The 22,553-nt window shown below is 31.2% G+C and overlaps 1 protein-coding gene across 2 annotated transcripts in view; it reads left to right on the top strand.

Annotated features, from left to right (window-relative positions):
• The window catches only part of MS3_00008553 (uncharacterized protein), a gene marked incomplete at its 5' end in the record, with an annotated part of 62,088 nt that extends 39,984 nt beyond the window's left edge, over positions 1-22,104 (top strand). The window contains 6 exons of one of the 2 annotated variants that reach the window (XM_051216885.1): positions 2,952-3,249; positions 7,691-7,937; positions 11,503-11,849; positions 13,600-13,814; positions 19,198-19,658; positions 21,000-22,104. In XM_051216885.1, the coding sequence (XP_051065515.1) occupies positions 2,952-3,249; positions 7,691-7,937; positions 11,503-11,849; positions 13,600-13,814; positions 19,198-19,658; positions 21,000-21,392 (1,961 nt within the window). In that variant the 3' untranslated portion in view covers positions 21,393-22,104. Of the gene's footprint in view, positions 1-2,951; positions 3,250-7,690; positions 11,850-13,599; positions 13,815-19,197; positions 19,659-20,999 lie in introns of both variants that reach the window. The other variant, XM_051216884.1, reaches the window with a different exon arrangement.
• Between the last annotated feature and the right edge of the window lie 449 nt (positions 22,105-22,553).

The following is a 22,553-nucleotide window of genomic DNA, read 5'->3' as shown; positions in this document are numbered from 1 at the left end:
AAGATTTCTTTTTATAATTGTTATATCCTAGCGAAGATTAAATTATGAATAACTTCTGAGACCTTTTAATGTACTAATGTTACCTATATATTCCTATTGCATAATTGTTCAGTAACTAGATTGTGTATATTTATATTCATCTTATTATTATAATCTTCGTTTTGACCTATAGATTATTATTGTACGATTTACTGTTCTTAAATTATACTCAGTTTATTAATTACTGTCTCCCACGTTCACAGCCACATTTTGGCTTTATTGTGTAAAAATGTTATTTCCTATTTTATAGTGCGTTGCGGTCTGTTTGGTTGATATATAAACCCAATATGTCTGAAATATATGATTCGCACAGTGGAGGCTGTTATTAGCAGTCTAGACCCGACCGGACGGGCTAGGCGAGCAACGGACCATTAGAACGCTAGGCTGATCAGACCGGACGAACATCATTGATTTAGTACAGTACAATAGTGAATAAGTCGTATTTTGATTGGCGAATAAATTACGAGATAACTAGCAGGCCATAAAGACACAACAATATGGAATTGAGAATTAGTAGAAATCACTTCAGAAATTGTTTAAAACTTAATTTGAATTATTTTTTCCTGGTTAGCGTTAGTTAGCGAGTTAGTTTTCTACGGGATGGGGTCGCTAACCTCATGCCCAACCCTCCTCCTTTGTCCGGGTTTGGGACCAGTAGTAGACCCAGAGGGGCTCCAGAAGGAGTTATTTAAAACTTAAAACTTCAATTAAATGAAAATTGAAATGTCTTCCCTATTCTATAAAGAATTTAGAGCAGATTGATGAATAATAGATAATGATAGCTTGGACACTTTTAAATGTAATCAACAATTTCGACACTTCAAAAAAGTCTAGTTGATAGTGTTTTATAAAGATTAGTTTCATTTGTATATTGTATTTGATAAAGGCTGATCTCATTTGAAGTATCAATGAAAATTGGGGTGTTGATATGAAGTTTCTTAACAATACTCGCCTATGAATCTGCCTAGAGTAAAATCTAAAGCTTACAAATTTGGCAATGAACTGTTCAAAAATCCATTTAAAACATTAAGTTCAGTTAACATTAAGTGTACAACTATTAGTAATATGATAGTATGAATAGGATAATTAAAATAAACAACACAATATTTAATTTCACAAACGATACATTGGTTAACATTAAAATAGATGTTTCAGATATAAATCAGGTAAGAAACTAGTTTTACACTTTAATAATGCAGAAATGGATGGCTTATCACTGTATTCAATATTTTGACTTTAAGGTAATCTGAAAAACAGTATTCAATAGGCGCGTGTTGTTCTGTTAAGAACTTATCAGTTGAATATGAAAAAAGTACATGCGCACTGCTGTGGAGTCCCATACTAAGGTAAAACGTCTGTCCAGTGCTTACAGGTTTTCACTAGTGATTCATAATCTCAATCCAAAACTTAACAATCTCCACAACCTCATACTGAGATGATTATTTACCTAATTGGTTTGATATTTATTATTAATTTAAATGTTATGAAGTGCCTAATGAATTTGGTTATTGAATCAGAGTTACAGTATGATCAGGTCAATGCAAAAAAGCATGTATATCCCTTTTTTCAGTTGTACAAAAGATGAAAAGATCTTTACAGAACTCATTTCTATCCACTATCCAAAGTAGATAATTATAGAAAGATCTGTTTAAGGAGTTACATCAAATGCAGCCTTAAATATTTACAGAAGGAAAATATAAATCTTTCAAAGGAATGATGATCGATATAACTGAAGTGTAGGATTACTGAAATGTTGATTACAGTCAGATGAATTATTTATTAAAGATATTCAAAAAGAAAACAATGATAACTTATCAAAACATGAAAAAGTTGTCATGAAGTGATTGGCTGAAAAAACTGTGTTTCAATTCATTTCAAGCTGAATGATTTGATGATATCAAGGTCATCATATGGACTAGAAATCCATTATGATCTGATTCTTCACGAAGTCAGATATTTTACACTATTAAAACATTAAACTAAAAAGGCAAAACAACAATTTAGGGTTTTTCTATGTTAGTTAACTTACTGAACTGATAAATTTTAAAAAGTTTGAGTAGAAGTTCGCATCTTAAGAAATGAGAACGAGTTTACTGTTAAATTAGCACGAACATGATTTGCATAAGTTTTAAAGGATACATATATCCGAACACAAACGGATCAAAATTTATTCCTGATTATCAACAACGTGATATTTTAGACATTTACTAATAATAAGCTGAGATAATTGTGGCTAGCAGTGAAATTCAAGACGCGTGTTTCGTCCTATTTGAGACTTATCAGTTGAATGTGACTCCATCCTAGAATTGATGTTCACTTTGAGACTTGAACCCAGTACCGTTCGCTTTGAACTCCATCGTATTATCCAATTAGATACTGAATCCAGATAGCCACTAGCTTATGCAATGTGGTGATGTTTAACTGATTTTTGTATTGATTGTTTGAATCTTCTCATTGATGTTTAAGACTGCAATTGATCAGTCTGTTATTAGCATATGTGCACACTCTACGGATTACCTCGATATTGCCTTAAGTCAAAATCATTATAAGCTAAGATGATGATGGCTAGCAGTGGAATTCAAGAAACACGTTTTGTCTTATTTAGGAATTTTTATAAACGTCGTACACATCCAACAATTTAATGGCTACCTAAATTTAACAGCTCAGTAAATAACACGTTTACGTTTGAAGCGTAAGTTAATGGATTCGATCCTAAATGTGAACATCACGGGAATATAGAAGATACATCCATCTGAGTAGTCCTTAATCAGCTATAATCCATCTATTCTATAATTCTGACTTCATGTGAAAATTCTTGTTAAATTGATTTTTAATAATAATTAGGTAACCATATGATTTCATTGTTAGTAATATATGATTATGATTATTATTATTACTATTTTGCTCTACAGATTCTGTAAATTGGCCTCAACAAAAAATTCGTGTAGAACCATTTCCAAGTGAAACAAAATTACCAAATTTCACTTTAATTAATCAAGGTGATACTATTCTAGGTTTAACACGTTCAAGATTACATTTTACACAAATTAAATATAAAACAGATAGTTTAAATGTACGCTTATATGGTAATATTGGTGATGCATATAATGTACGTCTTAGTACACGTAGTTCACCAAAACATGCTTTAGATGGTTATCCAGAATTGGATAAAACTTCAACTATATCTGTATGTTTAGTACAAAATACAAAGTATGTTCATTAATTCTTCTCATAAGTAAGATTTTAATAATAATTTTTTACTTATTATTATGTTATATTGTTAATTATGTGTAGATATTCACATTTCCTTTTCTTATGAAATTTCAATATTTTCTGCTTATATGTCAATAACCTTTCATGAAAAAACTGATGTTAGCTTTACGCAATAGATGAGAAGAATATACTCTATCTATATGCGTACCCAGAAGCAGTTTATGCGATAGTATTCTATGATTGTGAAAGATTATCTACGAATGTAGAAAAATATGTTCAAGCTAAATGGTTGCGACCATGTGTTTCTGTAAAATATTCCTCGAGTATTAAGGAACAACTAAATGAAGTCAATGTACTGGTCATAGATGAAAAATCCATTGATGAGGTAGTTAATTTTTATCAGCTGGGATAGATGGGACATATATATTAGGTAAAACTAATCACTGCCTAACACAGTACCTTTTGCTAGGTGAATTTCTGATTAGTTGAAAGAACATTCGAGGCACTTAAACCAAAATATGATATCAGTTCATGAACTTATTAACTGTTAGTATAATCCATTTTGGTAGATACAAACTACTTGGTTGGGGTCATTGTAATAACCACTATAAGTGGTTGGAGACGTTGGATAACATGTCTGAGACTCGGTCTTCATAGTAATAATGTATTCATTCAAGATCTTAAGTACTAATATCTCGTTAAATAATTTTTCATTCCTTCTCCTAAACTATATTTTTCAATGTTTAGTTTTTATAATCATCATCTTAACTAAATTTTTTAAATTTTCTTTGGTAGTTACCTTTTAAAATTCATTTAATTGTCCTATTGTTGTATAGTAACCTGGTCCATTGCATATATGGGTCAGGTTTGACTCTGACTCTAACTGATTGATTGATTCTATATTCGTGTAAACTTAATAAGACAGTCATTGGTAAATTGATACAACATAACTTGCCTCATTTTAATCCATATGGTAGTTGGCTGACATCAATCCAATTATATATATTGTCAAAGTATAATCTACAGTTGGTTAAAACTGTGTACAAAGAGTTGTATTTTGCTTATATAATGATAATTCACGGTCACTAAACTGACGTTCTCTTTTGGTAATACCAAAATCGAAATGAGATCTAATAATCTAGAGAAGGAAGGTTGTTCGTTATCTATATTTCCATTATTTAAAACAACACATTGTCTATTATCTCATTAATCCACTTGATAAAGTGTTCCATTTCGATGGTGAATTATAGTTATCAAATTAAAATTATGCTTATAGTAGACACAGTTACATAATAAACCCTTGTGAACCAGGGTAATTTTACATTGATTTTAAGGAGAACCGGACACCATTTAGACTTTCACGTGACAATCCAAACAGTACAACTCAATCCTGTTTATAGTAGACAATCATTTCAATGTTTTATAGCTTAGGCTTTTATATATCGAATTATATATATTTGTTTTAAATATTCCTTCGGTTTGAAACATTCTATTCTACTCAAGGCATAGAATAAAAATGTCTTGTGTTAAAAATGAAATTATGCATACGATTTTCATTCATCTAGAAAATTATTGTAATCACTACTGTACGTTTTTTTAAGTTCGTTTATGTCACTTCCTTGTTTAGTGGGAAATTTCGAGAGGTCATTTTAAAAGTCCTAGTGGGAAGATGTGGACAGGGTAGTTAAACCATATTGGGTGTTAGAGAGTTAATTAAATGACCAGTAGCATTGATAAAAGATCGAACAATATCGTGAACTGACTAAAATTAGATTCACTGACCACCAGATGCATGTTCAATGGTCTGAAAGTTAATCTCTTACCACTAGATCAATTATTCGAACTCCAATGGAATTGTGGATGCATGTTGCGGTTGATATGTCCAACACTCTGATCAAGTATCTGTTCAGTACTTCCTCGTTTTCACAATTTACCGAACTGAAATCAATCTATGATGTAGACCTCAAAAATTTTCATTACTATTCTACATGCCAAGTCAAGTTTATGACTGTACATGTAGATTGTTTTTTGATGATCAATATGTATAAATAGATGTAAGATAATTGTTTAAAATTCCGAACATTCCATTCCATATTTCATTTTTGCAAAAAATATGGAGTTCGCTATTGTTTAGAAATTTAAATTATGTTTTAAATATACCCACCTATTTGGCATCTTAACTTTAAAGAGATGGCCTTTGTGAAATATTATTGTTCTCAGTACCTCACCAAAACAGTATAAAATTCGATATTCATTAGTTTTTTCACAAATAAATAAATCTCCATTAAAAACCTGGAAGCACTGGATGGCTGTTTCGTTCTGGTATGGGACTCCCCAGCAGTGCGCATCCACAATCCCGCATGTGGGACACGAACCCAAGACCTTCGGTCTTGTGTGCGAACGCTTAACCTCTAGACCACTAAGCCGGCACCCAACGGTGTTAATGTATAACTTCAACCAATCCATTATATTGCACGATAGTCCACCATTGTCTTCAATGAGTAACTGCCTCACAACAGACATGATTGGACTCTATTGGCCACAGTTTCTCATAAGAACTCCAGGAAGGTAATCTTGAAGCCAGTCACCAGTGAACACATGATAATTACCAGTACAGGGTTGAAGAGATTGTTGAGTTTAAATTGATATCACGAATAAATGAATGTTAGACCACCATTAATAACCTAGAGGTTAAGCGTTCACACTTTTGAGGAGTTCAATACTAGGGCGCAACGATCGTTCAATGCTTCCAGGTTTTAAATGTTGGTCTAAAATTGATCGATTCATGATCTCAATCAAAAACTTAACTATCTCCACAACTATATGCTGTTAAAATAGTAACATCAAAAATATATGTAAAAAAGCTATCAAAATTATTATCAAAAGCGAATTTCATAAGTATCTTTCAGTATTATTAAGAATCTAATGAATTAGAGATAACGAAAAGGGGATAACTCATCATAATAGGCATTACCATACTTTAAATTCATTTAGACGGGAAATACTTTTTTATATCTATCAAACTAAGCATCATATACATTAGTCCATAGATTTATCAACATTATCCAATTCATCTGTGGAATCAAATATATCAATTATAGTTAAAATAATAAAAGCAATTAATACCTTAATATTATTGATATATGCAGATACATTAGCATTGAACTTCTATTAAACCTATACTGTTTTGGTGATTGTTGTAAAACATCTCAAAATAAAGTCAAATGTTAACACTATTCCTAATATACCAGAACACTAGTTTGAAAGTCTATTAAATTGTCATCTATATACAAGCTAAAAAACTTTTTCAGTGATGCATATTCACAGATTTCGCTGTTATATTCAAAAAAATGTTTGATTACTTGGAAGCGATTGGTAAGAGATAATGTCATGTGACATTTAGCATTAGTTATATATATCGATGTTGGTGAATTGATGTTATCTATGGGAGTAATCAAAAGGAGCGAAGGACTGAAATTATGATTTAAAAACATCATTGACAAAGGTCACCTAGATATTTCCGAAATATTTATGATAAAGTTTGTAAAGTCAGTCAAATATATGAATGAAATTCTCGAAAATGTATGATCCATAATTAACTAGGTTCAGTTAAGCTAAACATCGAGACTTTAACAGAAAAATATTTGTAGGACCTAAACTATTGGTGTCTTAAATTAATATGACTTTGTGAAACCGAATGGTGACTTCCATCGCAAATTAATTGAAGCATGAAATGTAAACCATTTGATGTCGACTTACTGCTCTGAATTTTAAGAATTTCGTTTGGGATCTAAAGGTCTTGGTTTTAATTGCTAGGTGAGTAGTGAACTCTCACAGCTGAAGGGTTTCATACTATGTTCGTTTGATACCCATCATATCAGAAAATTGTAGGCTGAATTTATATAAATGACACTGTAGAGAGATAAAGTTAAACTCTTGTACCTAAAATAATATAAATCAATGGAGAGTCCATGATAAATTACTAATGGTAATACTTATGCATGGTATCTCAATAAATGGAAAATTTAGCGACTGGAATTTCACCATTTAGTGGTTTAGGATAATATTACATATAGTTTTAAAAAGAGGAAACTCGAAGATCAAAGATGTTAAACGGAATTACATAAAATTGCATATATGAACACAATCAAATTATATTCATGTAGTTTGACGTGTCACTGTGAAACATGATTCGACCATAAAGCTTTCGTTGTCCTAATTTAGGTATTGACAGTGTTATCTTAATCGGCAGGGAAAGCTTTGTAACTAAACCATCTAGCTTAAAGAAAGTAATCCCATTAAATGTTTTCGCCTGAATCTTCAGCTTCGTCTACATTCATAGGAAAATATTTTAAGAAATACGTTAAACTACTTATAAACTCTAAAAAGTATGATCAAAATATCTCCAAATAATTGTCTTATTTTTTATTTTTTACAGTGATACATTAGACATATCATGGAAAGGAGTAATGCATAATTCAATGCAAATTAATTATTGTGTAGTTATTAATGCAAATGAAAATCTTTATTATGAATGTACAGCAATGTCAAGATTGAATCAATTTTTTAATTATCATACAAATGAAAAATTTGAACGACCTAAAATATTCCAAGATACCGATTATTTAAGACCAAAATTAATTGATAATTATGTATATAAATGTGGTACAAAGTCAATGATAAGAGTAAGTATTCATATAGGATAAACAGGTGAGATTATAATTTATGGATGACCTTTGAGCGACGCTAGACTGACCTTGAGAGTGACCACTTAATAACCAGGATCAAATGAGGGTTATAAACCTATATGAGAAGTTATGATTAATTTACAGCTGATGATTAAGGTTAGTAATTAAATTTCGGGTTTTCATCACAAACTGACATCAGTTGTAATGCCAAAACTCCATTTATACAAATGGATGAGTGAATTTCGCGTCAAAATCCGAAACCTGTTATCTTACAAGTGATTGGTTCGTCCATAAATTATAGTTTCGACGATAAACATTTTCATTAAAACTTTACTTAATTACAAAAATTGTTATTTGTCTAGATTCATCTTTGTCAATGTGAAACACAAGACAGTATTAACTTAAACTAAAATAAGAGATTAATGATTTCAGTGGAATTATGCTTCTTACTCAAGATATTTCTTCTATGTCTTGAAAAACACAGATGGATGTGAAAAACTAGATTCAATCAGGAAGGAAAAAATGAACAAATGACGAATACATTTAACATCAAATTTAGATCAAATTAGATTGAAATAGATTTTGAGTAGTTTCAAAGGAAACATTACTTTTGTATAGAGATAGTAAAAGTGATAGAATTTTCATAGTTGAAATCAGTAATTAATCATAGTTATACCATTACTGAAGATCAGGAAGTACTAGACGATTATATTGTCTTAAGTAATGTGTATCGAAGATCCCATCTGGGATTCAACCTAATCCCTACAGTTTTGAGGCATGAGGTTTACCTCTTGATTCGTTGTGGATAACTGTTTCACACCCAATATATGTAAATCTCACTAAGCGTAACTTTCAAACAGAACTCTAAGAACGAACATTCACTGGACAGCACTCGTTTTTGATTCATTACGGACTTTGTTTGTTAGTCTAATGTACTTGCTCCATAAATAATCCTATTTTCAACGACAGTAACATTTTAAGCTACAACCAATATAACTGTTATTCATTTAAGTTCCAGGCAAAGTAATTAACAATATCATTTAACAGTGTAGTTATATGTTCCATGAATAATAAGATGATGAATAATTTAACGATTAACAACTGCCAGAACTTTTCCATCTGATCATAAACGATACGAAAATATATTTATATATAATAATTTCTTGTAATTAGACAAGTTAATTGCCTGATGAAGCATAAAACAGATTAGCAGAAAGGATTTTGTGGAGATTTTAGTAATTTCAATAGTTGAAATCATGAGTCAATTGAAGCTAGACCACTATGGAAAACCTGGAAGAACTGGACGGTCGTTTTGTCCTAGTATGGGACTCCTCAACGGTGCTTGTCCGCGACCCGCCCCCGGCAAGATTCAAACACAGAACCTATCAGTCTCGAGCGCGAGCGCTTAACCATTAGACCACTGAGCCGGTATCCAACGGTGTTAATGTCCAACTTCAACCAATCCACGAAATTACGCCACCGTACACCATTGTCTTCAATGAGTTCCTATCTCACAACAGACCTGGTTGAACTCCACTGGTAACGAATTCCCACTAGAACTCTAGGAGTGTCTCTTGAATTCAGTCACTAGTGGTCAGATGATTATTATCAGAAGGGGTTTTGTGGAGATTTAACAAGAGAATAAAAAGGGTTTTAAGTGACTTTCGAATATCTGACTCTAATTTAATCGTCTGATTATCGACATGCACATGTCGCCAATCCTTGTATATAATTATCGAATTAAACCACGTTAGTGAATAACGGAATTAAAATAAATCAAATACGAAAATGGATTTCTGAATACCTATATTTCGTACAATCATTGATCAGAACAAACAATCAGAGAGATGGAGAGAAGGAAACGACATGGGCTGGGAACGCATGTTAGCCAACTCGATTTAGCCAAGCGTGAATCGATATTGATAGTCAAACAAAAATAAGTTACAGACACATAATTAGTAGGGTAAGTAATTAACACACATGTGATCATAAAACAAAACAGTCCAGAATCACAACCGAATAAGTGATAGGGTAAAAATGTGGCTTGAGTAGAATGAATAGATTGATCTATTCAGAGGCTAGAATGACCTATGTGGGCTTCAGATAACACCAGCCACTACATGTTGAATGCAATAAAAAACAAAAATACAACTTGACATGAAGACAACTAGTAGGTATATAAAAGTAACTCAAAAGTAACTCCAACTAAGATTTTGTGATCATTGGATTGTAGAATACAATCAAGCAGTGGATTATTGGAAAAGCAGTTGATTTCCAACAGATTGACTGTAAATTTAAACCGTTCTCAGTTCCGTTTTAATCCAGGAAGATAGTTAGCATTGTTAATACTCATAGAATTAAAGTGTAAGTCAAACTGAACACGTAAATCTGTACTTGGTACATAAGTAAGTCAGTAACTCACATAGAATACAAATAATCTTAAACATTTTCAATCAAAACTATTGCGTGGTCACATAGATATGACATAGATTACGCAATCAGTATGAAAGTACAGACTTTAATTGAAACAGAATTTATATCTTTCAACTTCCGCTGTATTATATCAGCTACTCAGTTCCTTTTTTTGTTGACCCATAATGAATTGTAATAAATTGGACAGAGGTTTTTATTTTTTCATTATTATTATTTGTAACTTAAGCCCGGACAATTATTACTTGATTTATTGACTAATCGAAATACGACTTATACAATCTTAGTATTGTGCCAAACCAATGAAATTCGACCGGCATAAACAGCCTAGCGTCCTAAATGGCCCAGTTCCTCCTAGCTTTGCCGGTTGAGTCCAGAGCACATATATCAGCTTTCACTATGAGAATCATTTGTTTCAAACATACGTCGTTTATATACCAGCCAAACAGGCCACACCACACCATAAGATAGGAAATAACATTTATACAATATCAAGTCAAAAAGTGACTGTGAACGTGAAAGACTGTAATCAATAAACTGAACAGAACTTAAGAACACTAAATCATACATATCGTAATAGTCGTTTGGTCAAAATGAAGATTACATTAAGAGGAATATAGATATGCATAATCTAGTTACTGTATAGTCATACAACAGGAATAAATATATATAATATTAGTCCATTATTAGTTCTCAATAGTTACCCATAATCTAATCTTCACTAGGATATAACAATTATTATTTTAATAGTTGAGATCATGAGTCAATTAAAGCTAGATCACCATGAAAAACCTGAAAACACTGTACGTTCTATTGTGCAACCAATAAAATTCAACCAGGTCTGTTGTGAGATAATAACTCACTGAAGACAATAGTAATTATGTCGTTTGATTTCATGGATTAGTTAAATTTAAACATGAACACCATTAGACATTGACCAGTTGGCATGAGATCAGTAGGTTTTGGTTTCAAATCTTACCAAGATGAGATCGTGAATATGCACTACTAAGGAATCCCACGATAGAATGTGATTATTATTTCGTTAAAATTATTTTTTTAAAAAAAAAACACATTTTCTTTTTGATTTCTTCTTCTTTTCTTTTCTCCCCCTTCTTCTTCTTTTTCTTCAAAGATTAGACTAACATCAACATTAAGTCAAATATTAAATGATTTACATAGAAATCATTCACTAAAATTATTTATTAATGTTTATGCAATCAATAAACGTATGGATATTAGTACCGCATATCCGGTCAAAATGATACAATATTCAATACAAAATTGTCAATCAAAACGTTATATTAATAATATTAAAATAATCAATAAATTATATTATAATCAATTCTTTTGGAATTCTGATGTTTTATTTAAAATGGAATTCAATGGGAAATTATTTCAATTATATTATCAACCATGTCGTTTACCTGGTAATAAAGCTATAAATTATACAATAACTTTATTGAAGAAAATCAATTTACAGTAAGTTCCGTTGTTGTTGTTGTTGTCTTTTTTTTCTCTTTTTCTTCTTACTTCACTATTTTAATATAAAAGGGATTTTGTGGAGAATTTTCAATAGTTGAAGTTGAAGAGCACTTCCGAGAAGTCCCTAATTAAGATGAAACGGCCGTCCAGTGCTTCCAGGTTTTTCATAGTGGTCTAACTTCAATTGACTCATGATTTCAATTATTGATATTTAATACAAAGTTGTGTTGTATATATAAATGAATAGGTTTATATATGATGATCGTTGATGATGGTTTCACTTTTGAAATGAAACATCATTTTAAGGATTTGATCAACTAGCAAGAAAATGTTTGTTTGTTTTCTACTGACTAAATGTTGGATAGTGTTATATCCCGATGAGAATAATGAATGGTAACTTTTGGGATCCACTTATCGACTAATATTATAAGTATATTTTTGTCGTGTAATTGTTAAATGACCAAACTATTCATATTCGTGTTCCTCTCATCATAAGCTTTATTTCGACCTATGAACTATTATTATGCAATTTACCATTTTTGAGTTATGCTCAGTTTAGTCAATATTATCTCCTATATTCACAGCCACTTTTGGCTAGATCTTATACCACTGTTATTTTCCATTGTATGGTACTATGTGGTCTGTTTAGTTGGTATATAAACTCAGTATGTTTGAAACAAATTATTCACATTATAAGACAAATTCATGATTAATAAAACCTCCTTGACAGATTCGGCCAACTTATGCTAATAATAATGGAGAAAATGAGACTGAAAGTTCTGAATCAACTACTACTACTACCACTACTCACACTGTTACTTCGACTACTGTTACTGTAGTGGACAAAAACATAAGTGTGTGTTGGGTGCAACCAAACGTGTCAAAACACAAAATTACAGAATCGCTTAGTAAAATCTGGGGACCGTACAGTAAATACTTCATTTGCATAAAGTCTTTCAATTGTCTCGGACTTTATTATCCATTGATTTCCGTACCAATCACTCTCTGTTCTTGTTCTCTTCTATTCGATCTTCTCAACTTTCTACCGACAGATATTCCACTTTCTATTGGTGATGCATACTACTTATATCTGCCGACATCAGTAGCACACCACACTACTAATACTACTACATTGGAACACATGTTGTTATTAGGGGAAAATAAAACACGACGGTTAAAGCAAAAATCAAAAGTTATTTGTTGATCTTATAAACTAAAATAAGGCTTATTTTGATCAATCGCCTCTAAACAACTACAATAGAATCTATTCCCAAAGAATAATTGGCTAATTGTTAACCTACACTGCTAATGTAGTAGTAGTCGTAGTGGTAGTAGTGATAGTGTATTGAACGAGGCCTTGGTGGGAATAACCAATTTATTTTAATACGAAATTACAGTGTGCTATCAAAAAATATGAAAATCATACATTAAATACATCATTTGCATACCTTCTTTGAAATGTATCTTACAAGCTTCACTGTTCCTTCATTTTTGTTGTTATCGTTATTGCTGTGATTTTTTTCTCACTTATCTTTATTTTAATCTTCTCAACCTTCTGCTCGCAGGCTTTCTACTTCAGATCGGCGCCACATACTACTTATATCTGTCAACATAATAGCGTACACCACAGTAGCAGTAGTAGTAGACGAAAAAAGACATTAAGGTTACCAAGCAGGTGAACAATGCCATCAACCAAACACATATAAGACATTCATTGTACTGTTGTTTTTTGTTATCACCTTTGCAGGAATTCTACTATGACGACATCAAATTTACAAACACTATGTGAATATCCAATCAACAGTCATCGAGTATTACGTATGTGTTTAGATTCTGGGGACGGAGTTTATTACTTACAATTAAATGGCAATCCTAATTTTGAAAATAAACAACCAGTGGGTAGATATTTTTTCTTGGGACCTAACACAACCAGCTTACTACCTCAGAAACCCAAATACACATGTATGATTAAAAAGTTATTCTGGTGAATCAGTTTTTTTCCTATTTAACATACTGAAAATGCACATTTATAATTATTATTTTGTTTAGTAAAAATTACTCCGTAATTTAAGCTTTTGCATGAATTTAAGGAAAAAAGGATTTATTTTGCAGTTAAAAACAGCAACTGATCACTGCCAAGCAATCATGAAGCACTGGGAAGCTATTTCCACCTAGTATTGATACTCCTGAATGGTGAACTGTAAAATCTCACAATCACCACAAAAATCCATGCAGTAATGACATTAAAATTAAAACACGAATTTCAGCGAAGGGATCTCTTTTCAACGAATTTATTATCAAGCTGTACAATCGTATATATATGAAAATTTTGTTTTTGTAAAAGTACTAATTCCGTGAGGAAATGTGAACACAGTTAATATAAAGGTTATAATACTAGATTACGTAATATGAATAATAACAATAACAATAGATTTAGTGATTATAATAAGATGATTAAAATGATTAAAATGTTTTTGATATAATAATTAAAGGTCATAGAGGTGTACAAAAATAAACTGATACGATGAGCGTTCATGAATAAAACAATGAGAATATAAGACATAAGTAAAGGGGGAATGCAGTAATAATAATAATGATAACATCAATGGTAGATTAATCAAACTAATTAAGGCCAAGGTAACGATAACGATAAGACGTACTTCTTTTGTACGCATAGTTCTGGTTTAAGCTCCTGGATGGCAAGAGCTTCGGCTATTTTTAAAAGTTGTATACGAAGAAATCTGGGTAGATTTGAACGAATCATATAAACAACCTTAAAATCAATTTGTGGATCTGTTGAATGGTTATAGTCGATTAGGTGTTCAAGAATAGAACTCCTAACTGCTTTCCTTTCACCCTTATAGAACCAGGCTGGGATATGTTCTCGTATCCGAGTTGAAAGCGAGCGCTGGCTACGGCCAATGTACCTTGCTCCACAAGAGCAGGTGAACTGGTAGATGCACATGGAGGCGACCAGACGCGGAAGCTTATCTTTTATGGATACAGAAAATAAGTTTCTACTAGTGAAGGATATTCGCAGTTTTGCCGCGTCAAATGTTCTTCTAATAGTTGTTGTTAGACGGTTTTTGATTACGTCCGATGTTCGATCACCTTTAAATTCCAGACTTATATAAAGGTTTTTCTTTGGAACGGAACAACTAGAATTCTTCTCGCGACTACTTTTATTCATATTCTTTTCTATGAACCGTTCTGGGTAACCATTTTCCGTCAAAGTCTTCTTCAGGAATGCGAGTTCTTCGTTAATGCATTCCGTACTGCATATGTGATGTATGCGATGGCATAAAGAATGGATAAGGTTTCTCTTCCTACTTAACGGAACCCAGCTATAGAAGTTGGTTAGCTGGCCATTCCATGTTTGTTTTCTAAAGATGGATCTTTTTAAAGAACCATTACTCGTTCTCATCAGACGTACATCGAGAAAAGGAATTGATTGGTCTTGTTCCCTTTCTAACGTGAAGTCTATGGAAGGGTGGCACGAGTTAAAGGTATGTAGAATATCATCTAAATCAATATTATTGTCACAAACAACAAACGTGTCGTCCATGTATCTCACGTATAGGTGGAATCGATTGATCATTGAACGGAGTTGGTCGTTTTCTACTTTTGCCATGAAACAGTCTGCTAAAATCGGACCCAATGGAGACCCCATTGCGATCCCATCCCTCTGTCTATATACTTCATTATTGAAACTAAACTGGACATTAAAAGTACAGCGTAACAATAATTCTTTCAAGTGTTCAGTTGGCAAACCTAGATCTATATTGTTAGAATCAATATACTCACATATATAACATATTGTTTCGGTTAAAGGTACGCTAGTGAACAAAGAATTAACATCAAGCGAGAACATGTGTTTTTCGGAAGCATTAACGTCCTTAATACGATCAATAAATTGAAAAGTATCATGAATAGAATGTTTACATACTTGCCTTCTAACCGGTTCCAATTTTCCCGCTAACCATTTGGCGATTCTGTGGTATGGAGAACTTGACATGTCCAAAATAGGTCGTAACGGTAAACCCGGCTTATGTATTTTCGGTAGTCCATATAAGCGCGGGATGACTGAACCCATGGGACGCATGTGATTATATAAATCTTGGGTTATTATCCCCTTATTCTTAAGATTTTTAACAACATCTGTTAGCTGTTTTTCGATTTGTAATGTTTTATCAACTTCTTTAGGTTTGGAGAATTTAGTACCATCCTCTAGAATTAACTTCATTTTATCCAAATATTCTTTGCGGTCAAGTAGTACTACACCAGCTCCTTTGTCAGGCTTACTTAGGATTAAATCCTTATTTCTTTTCAACAGTATTAGCTGATCCAAGTGGTTCTTAGTTAGTAGGTTATTCTTACTACAATGTGCATTAACGAATCCATGACTGCAGTCCAGTAATGTGGACTTAAAGTGCTGGAGATTTTGTGGAGATGTCGGCATAAGATCATGAGTTTATTTTTGTACACCTCTATGACCTTTAATTATTATATCAAAAACATTTTAATCATTTTAATCATCTTATTATAATCACTAAATCTATTGTTATTGTTATTATTCATATTACGTAATCTAGTATTATAACCTTTATATTAACTGTGTTCACATTTCCTCACGGAATTAGTACTTTTACAAAAACAAAATTTTCATATATATACGATTGTACAGCTTGATAATAAATTCGTTGAAAAGAGATCCCTTCGCTGAAATTCGTGTTTTAATTTTGATGTTTAAATGGGAATTATCTGTCAAGTAATGACATTAACAATTCTTTATTATTTTGTGCATTTAGAGTGAATATGAGGAGTTTGTGAAAACTGATGAGTTCTATGTTTAATATTATGAACTGATCAGAGATTGATAAACATCGAAAACCTGTTGAGATCTTGGATATGCACTGCTGAGGAGTTCCATCCTAGAACGAAATTCCAAACTAGTGGCTTCTTGTGTTTTAATGGTCGTCTAAATAAGGCCAGTTTATAGTGTTATCTATAAAATATACACAGAATTACTTATATAATAATGTGTCATAAACTCATCGATTCAGTAATATATGCTTACCATTTGAAATTTAACAATGTTAAATTGAAGCATAGAAAAAAACGAATGGAATGTTAAATATATTCACTGTTAATAAGTTTCTATTCATTTCCTTCCTTTTTAATTATGGTTATTTTGCTCGAAATATTTTCTATTAAATATAGTGCAGAAAAACCATGAATTTATATGGTGGTTGGAGGTAGTCAACAGGAAACCCTGGACCCGGGTTTCGTGCTATTTGATACTCGTCAGCAGAGTGTAACTGTAATCTTGAGGGAACTGGTAGTCCCTGACGAATTCGATTCCGTGTCATATAGCTTCACAGTCAGAGATGTTACCACTGGGCTAAAAATGACCTGACACACATAACATTAATCACCACCCAGTGATCAATCAATTGTGAATACATTTCAGTCCTACGGATGGTCGGGCGCGGCCCATGAAAATTTATAGGTATTATTAGACTCCAAGTTTTAACTGAATAAAATAGTATTTGAGATTGAAGAATTTATGACAAAGATCTGTTAACCAGTAGAATGATTTAATTAGTGTTGAATTCTATCATTTAATTGATTTATTTGTTTAGTCAGATAAACTTTAATTGATTTTACAGAAATGTTAACATTACAGCTGATTTCTTTTGAAGTTTTCACTGATAATATTAAAGAATCCAGAAGTAAAGAAAAGAACTATTTCCTGGAAAATCAACTTACACTAAGTAATAAGACATTGGAAACTTAATTTTCCATCGGTTAGGACATTATCATCAAAGGCTGTCTATTCATGTCAGCGATATATTAAGATTTCGTTGGAACTGATATGAATGGTCATGGGTTCAATTTATTTGTAAATTCTTGTATACACACTGTTAAATTATCTTCTATGATTAATGGAAAATTAAATACAATATACTTCAGTTGAAGTTGCTATACAGTTTAACCACAATAAGTCAAGAGACTAACAATATGATTTGAAAAATACAGATTGAAAAGAAGTTTTGTATAATGAAGTGAATACATCTACACCATTGCAATAGATATCCAAGTCATATCATCGAGCATATATAAACATCGATCACAATTAACCGAGTGTATGTTAATCATGTGTTCTGTCGAAGAACATTTATACTATAAGAAGATCGGTATTATGCACTCGTTTAGTCTTTTTTAAAATACTTTATTTAATGACAGTTCATTATGACTACATGTTATATCCCGATGAGAATAATGAATGGTAACTTTTGGGATCCACTTATCGACTAATATTATAAGTATATTTTTGTCGTGTAATTGTTAAATGACCAAACTATTCATATTCGTGTTCCTCTCATCATAAGCTTTATTTCGACCTATGAACTATTATTATGCAATTTACCATTTTTGAGTTATGCTCAGTTTAGTCAATATTATCTCCTATATTCACAGCCACTTTTGGCTAGATCTTATACCACTGTTATTTTCCATTGTATGGTACTATGTGGTCTGTTTAGTTGGTATATACACTTAGTATGTTTGAAATAAATTATTCATATTTCAGAGGTTGGTTTTGTGTTCTGTACTGTAACAGGCAGAGCTAGGCGAGGAGCAGGACCGACAAAGACTTTAAACTGCTCGTATTTATTTTATACGTTATTGGTCCTGTCAATAATTCACTGTTCTTTAATTGGCCGTATCATTAATTCATACATTGTTATGGGGCACAAACACACAAGTTATAATTATCAGAATGGGTTTTGTGGAGATTTTTAAAAATTTCACCGGTTGAAATCAGGAGTCAATTGAAGCTAGACCACTATGAAAAACGTAGAAGCACTGGACGGCCGTTTCGTCCTATTATGGGACTCCTCAACAGTGCTCACCCACGATCCCGCACCTCGCGAGATCCAAACCCAGGACCTATCAGTCTCGCGCCAGGCGCCTAATCATTTGACCACCGAGCCGGCATCCATCGATGTTAATGTCTAACTTCAACCAATCCACGAAGTTGCGCCACCGTACACCATTGTCATTAGTGAGTTCCTATCTCACAACAAACCTGGTAGAGACTGATAGGTCTTGGGTTCGAATCTCATGGGATGCGGGATAGTGGGTGCGCACTGCTGAGGAGACCCATACTAGGACGAAACGGCCGTCCAGTACTTCCAGGTTTTCCATAGTGGTCTAGCTTCAACTGACTCATGATTTCAACCAGTGACACAAGTTATAATTTTATAATTTTTATTTCAACAATTATCATTATTCCATGTTCATAATATCAAATCTACTTCATTCATTAAAATTTTATTTACAGATTTTCCAACAGATATTTCAATTATTATTATTCAACCATCAAGTAATCAAACTATATTTCAAATTCCATCACCATTTTTACAACAACATTTAAGACATTATCGTTTTACTAATCATCGTATAAAACGTACTAATTATCATCAATTATATTTAAATAATAAATTAAAATCTAAACAAATTAATAATTATTTAATGAAAACAATTACTACAATTTCACTAAATAATACTAATAATAATAATAATAATAATTTTGTAAACATTCCAAATTTATTAAAACGTCAATTCAGAAATATTCCAATGAAAAATGGTTTTCAAATTGGTGTTGAATGTACATCACATCAAGTGTATATAAGTTTAAAAATTCATGTTAATCCACAAAATTATTGGATTTATACATTACCAGTATTAAATGACTCAATAAATAATATAAATTTAATGTGGGATTATTTAAATAATAATATGGTAAGAAATAATAATAAACTTGCATTTCTATTGGTTAATTTTCAAATAAATATTATTGGTTATTAATAATTATTAGATTTTAATTGGTTGATTGAAATTAACATAAAAATATATTTGAGCTATTTTATTGGTTCATTTTGAGTTTCTGTAACTCAATATAGTAATTAGTTTAAGAGTTTGGTAGACAATTCGCTGGACGACCTATGAACGACGGTTGAGTGACTTTGAGAGCGTCTAGCTAGTAACTAAGACGAAATGAAAGTTATAAACCAGTGTGAAGAATTATAATTATAATTTACACTTTATGGTTAAGCTTAGGAATTAGATCTAGGGTTTTCGTCACGAACTGACATCAGCTATAAGGCCAAAACTCTATATAACTAAATGGATGAGTGAATTTCGCGCAAAAATTCGAGACCTGTTATCTTATACTTAATTGGTTCATCCATAAATTATAGTCTCGTCGACAATTCAACTGTTCGTTCGTATTAATTGGTTCATATTTCTGAATTTCAGTCAATTCATTACATAGTGCGACTAGTAAGTTTTGAATGGTTATGAGGTTTTGAGCATGACTCGTGAATGAACAGTGGATGTTTGTCGATATATTGTGCCACTCGAAATTGTTCAACTTTATGTAGCTGCAACAAAATACAATGCATTATTAAAAAATCACAAGCTTCGTTTCCGTTTTGTTTACAATATAAAGTGTTAACAACAAGTCAGGTTAATTAATATAACGTTTGAATGTTTAGGTCGTTACATAGGTGTACAAAATTGATAAAAGTTTCAAAAATTTTTAATATACTTCTACAAGGTATACATGTTTTCTCACCTGAACGACGTCTTCATACTTTACGTGCTTTTTTATCATTACTGATTTCCAGTAGTTGATTGAAAATTTAATTAGTGAATAACAGTGGAATGAACTTTCTCCTAATGTGTGATTCAATAGCTTGATATACTTGTATCGCTATAGATATTTATACTGAGACTCATAAATTAGTCAAGAAACGTCCTCCTTGAATTCCACTGTTAATTACTACCCAACATATAACCAAATTGAAAATATAATCATCACGAAATCTAATCACGTAGCACCTACAAACCCCCTTACACGTGAATCGACTAGAGAAATTTCAGGCTTACCATTCTAATTACTTAATGTATACTATTAAGGAGTCGCCTACTATAATGAGACAGCTGTTCAGTACTCCTTAGTTTTCGATTGTATCACAACTGAGATCAATCTGTGATGATATACAACCTACAAATTTATTCATGCACAAAATGAATCATTTATTTATTTTTACATTTATTCTATATATATTTTCTTTTTAGACCGATTATTGTGAATTTCCAAAGCATATATTATCTAAACAAATTAAACAAATTATAAAACCAATTTATTGTCAAACAACTCAAGGAATGCATTCACTTGAATTAACTATACCAGCATATCATCGTAATGATTATCCAAGATTTTATTTAATATTAATTTATGTATCAAATAATGATGATATTAATGGAAAATATAAACAATTATTTGTACGTCAATTATTAGATACATGTAATATTATATCAAATGGTTGTTATCCTAATGTACCAACAGATTGTCGTCAAAATTATCCAAAATATTTACCATACACATTTGATCCATTAATGTCTAGTTCAGTAATATTAAATTCAAATTCATCTAATCAAATACCTGTATGTATGATAGATGAATATTAAATAAATATGTCTATTGTTTATTTAATATTTAATTATAGTTTAATTAAATTTTTATTTAATTCTAGTCAATCATCCATAGAAACGTTTATGTATTTATTTATCATTTATCATTGAACATTCATCGCATTTATAAGTTTTCAAGTTTATTTAAGGAAAAACAAACAAAAACAATACAAGTCAAATAAATGATAACAATGGATTATTTGTTCTTTTGTGAAAAACAAAAAAAAAATTATTTTTTACTTATTTTAAACACTGATTTTTTTCTTTTTGAAAAGGCCTTTCACAGTAAAAAAAAGAAGAAAAAGAAAAAGGAGATAGATTCGATCTAGAATATCAGACTGAGTATAAACCACTAGTTAAATTGTCTATTATTATTATCTTTTTTTTGGGGGGGGGCGGGTTAACTATAATAAGATGTCATATTTGAATTGTATTTACTATTTTCATTTATTTCATTTTACCCGGTGTTATCTGTAATATCATTAACACCATATACAATAATAATATCTATCATTTGTTCTATTCTATATGATCCTTTTGAATCGTTTACAATTTTTTTCAATTATAATTCTTTGTATATCTTTTCCTCTCTGATTATACATATTTAATTTTATGAAGGAAAAAACAAAGACAAAGAATGTATTTTCTCATAGCAACAAAATATTCGTCACTGTTTTATTTTATTGATGATTCAATTATTATTTTTTTAATACATATATCATATATATATATATATATATATATATATATATATATATATATATATATATATATATATATATATAGATCATTGAACATTCATAAAAGTGGGTGGAGAGATGGATAAAATATATTTCTAGAAAATGAAATGGAACATTGTTTTTTTTAAAAAGAAAAAGAGGAAAACAAGTAAACAAACAAAATTCACATAACACCATAGAAGAAATCTTTTATTTCTTTATATTGTAACGTTATTTTATTGAAAATAAAATAAAGATATTTCTGGATATAAACGTACGTTTATTAATTTGCCCCTCTTTTTTTAATGTTCCGATGAATTTGGCATAGCGTTAAAGTGGAAAATAATTATTATGATTGAAGGTTAATGTTAACCCTAACGTTTTCAATATTCAAATAAGTGTGTTGTATTTAGTGCTTTAGATTATTGTTAGGTTTGAT

The sequence above is a fragment of the Schistosoma haematobium genome, chromosome 6, assembly GCF_000699445.3.
Source record: "Schistosoma haematobium chromosome 6, whole genome shotgun sequence".
Lineage (NCBI taxonomy): Eukaryota > Metazoa > Platyhelminthes > Trematoda > Strigeidida > Schistosomatidae > Schistosoma > Schistosoma haematobium.
This window is presented reverse-complemented; position numbering and strand designations above follow the sequence as displayed.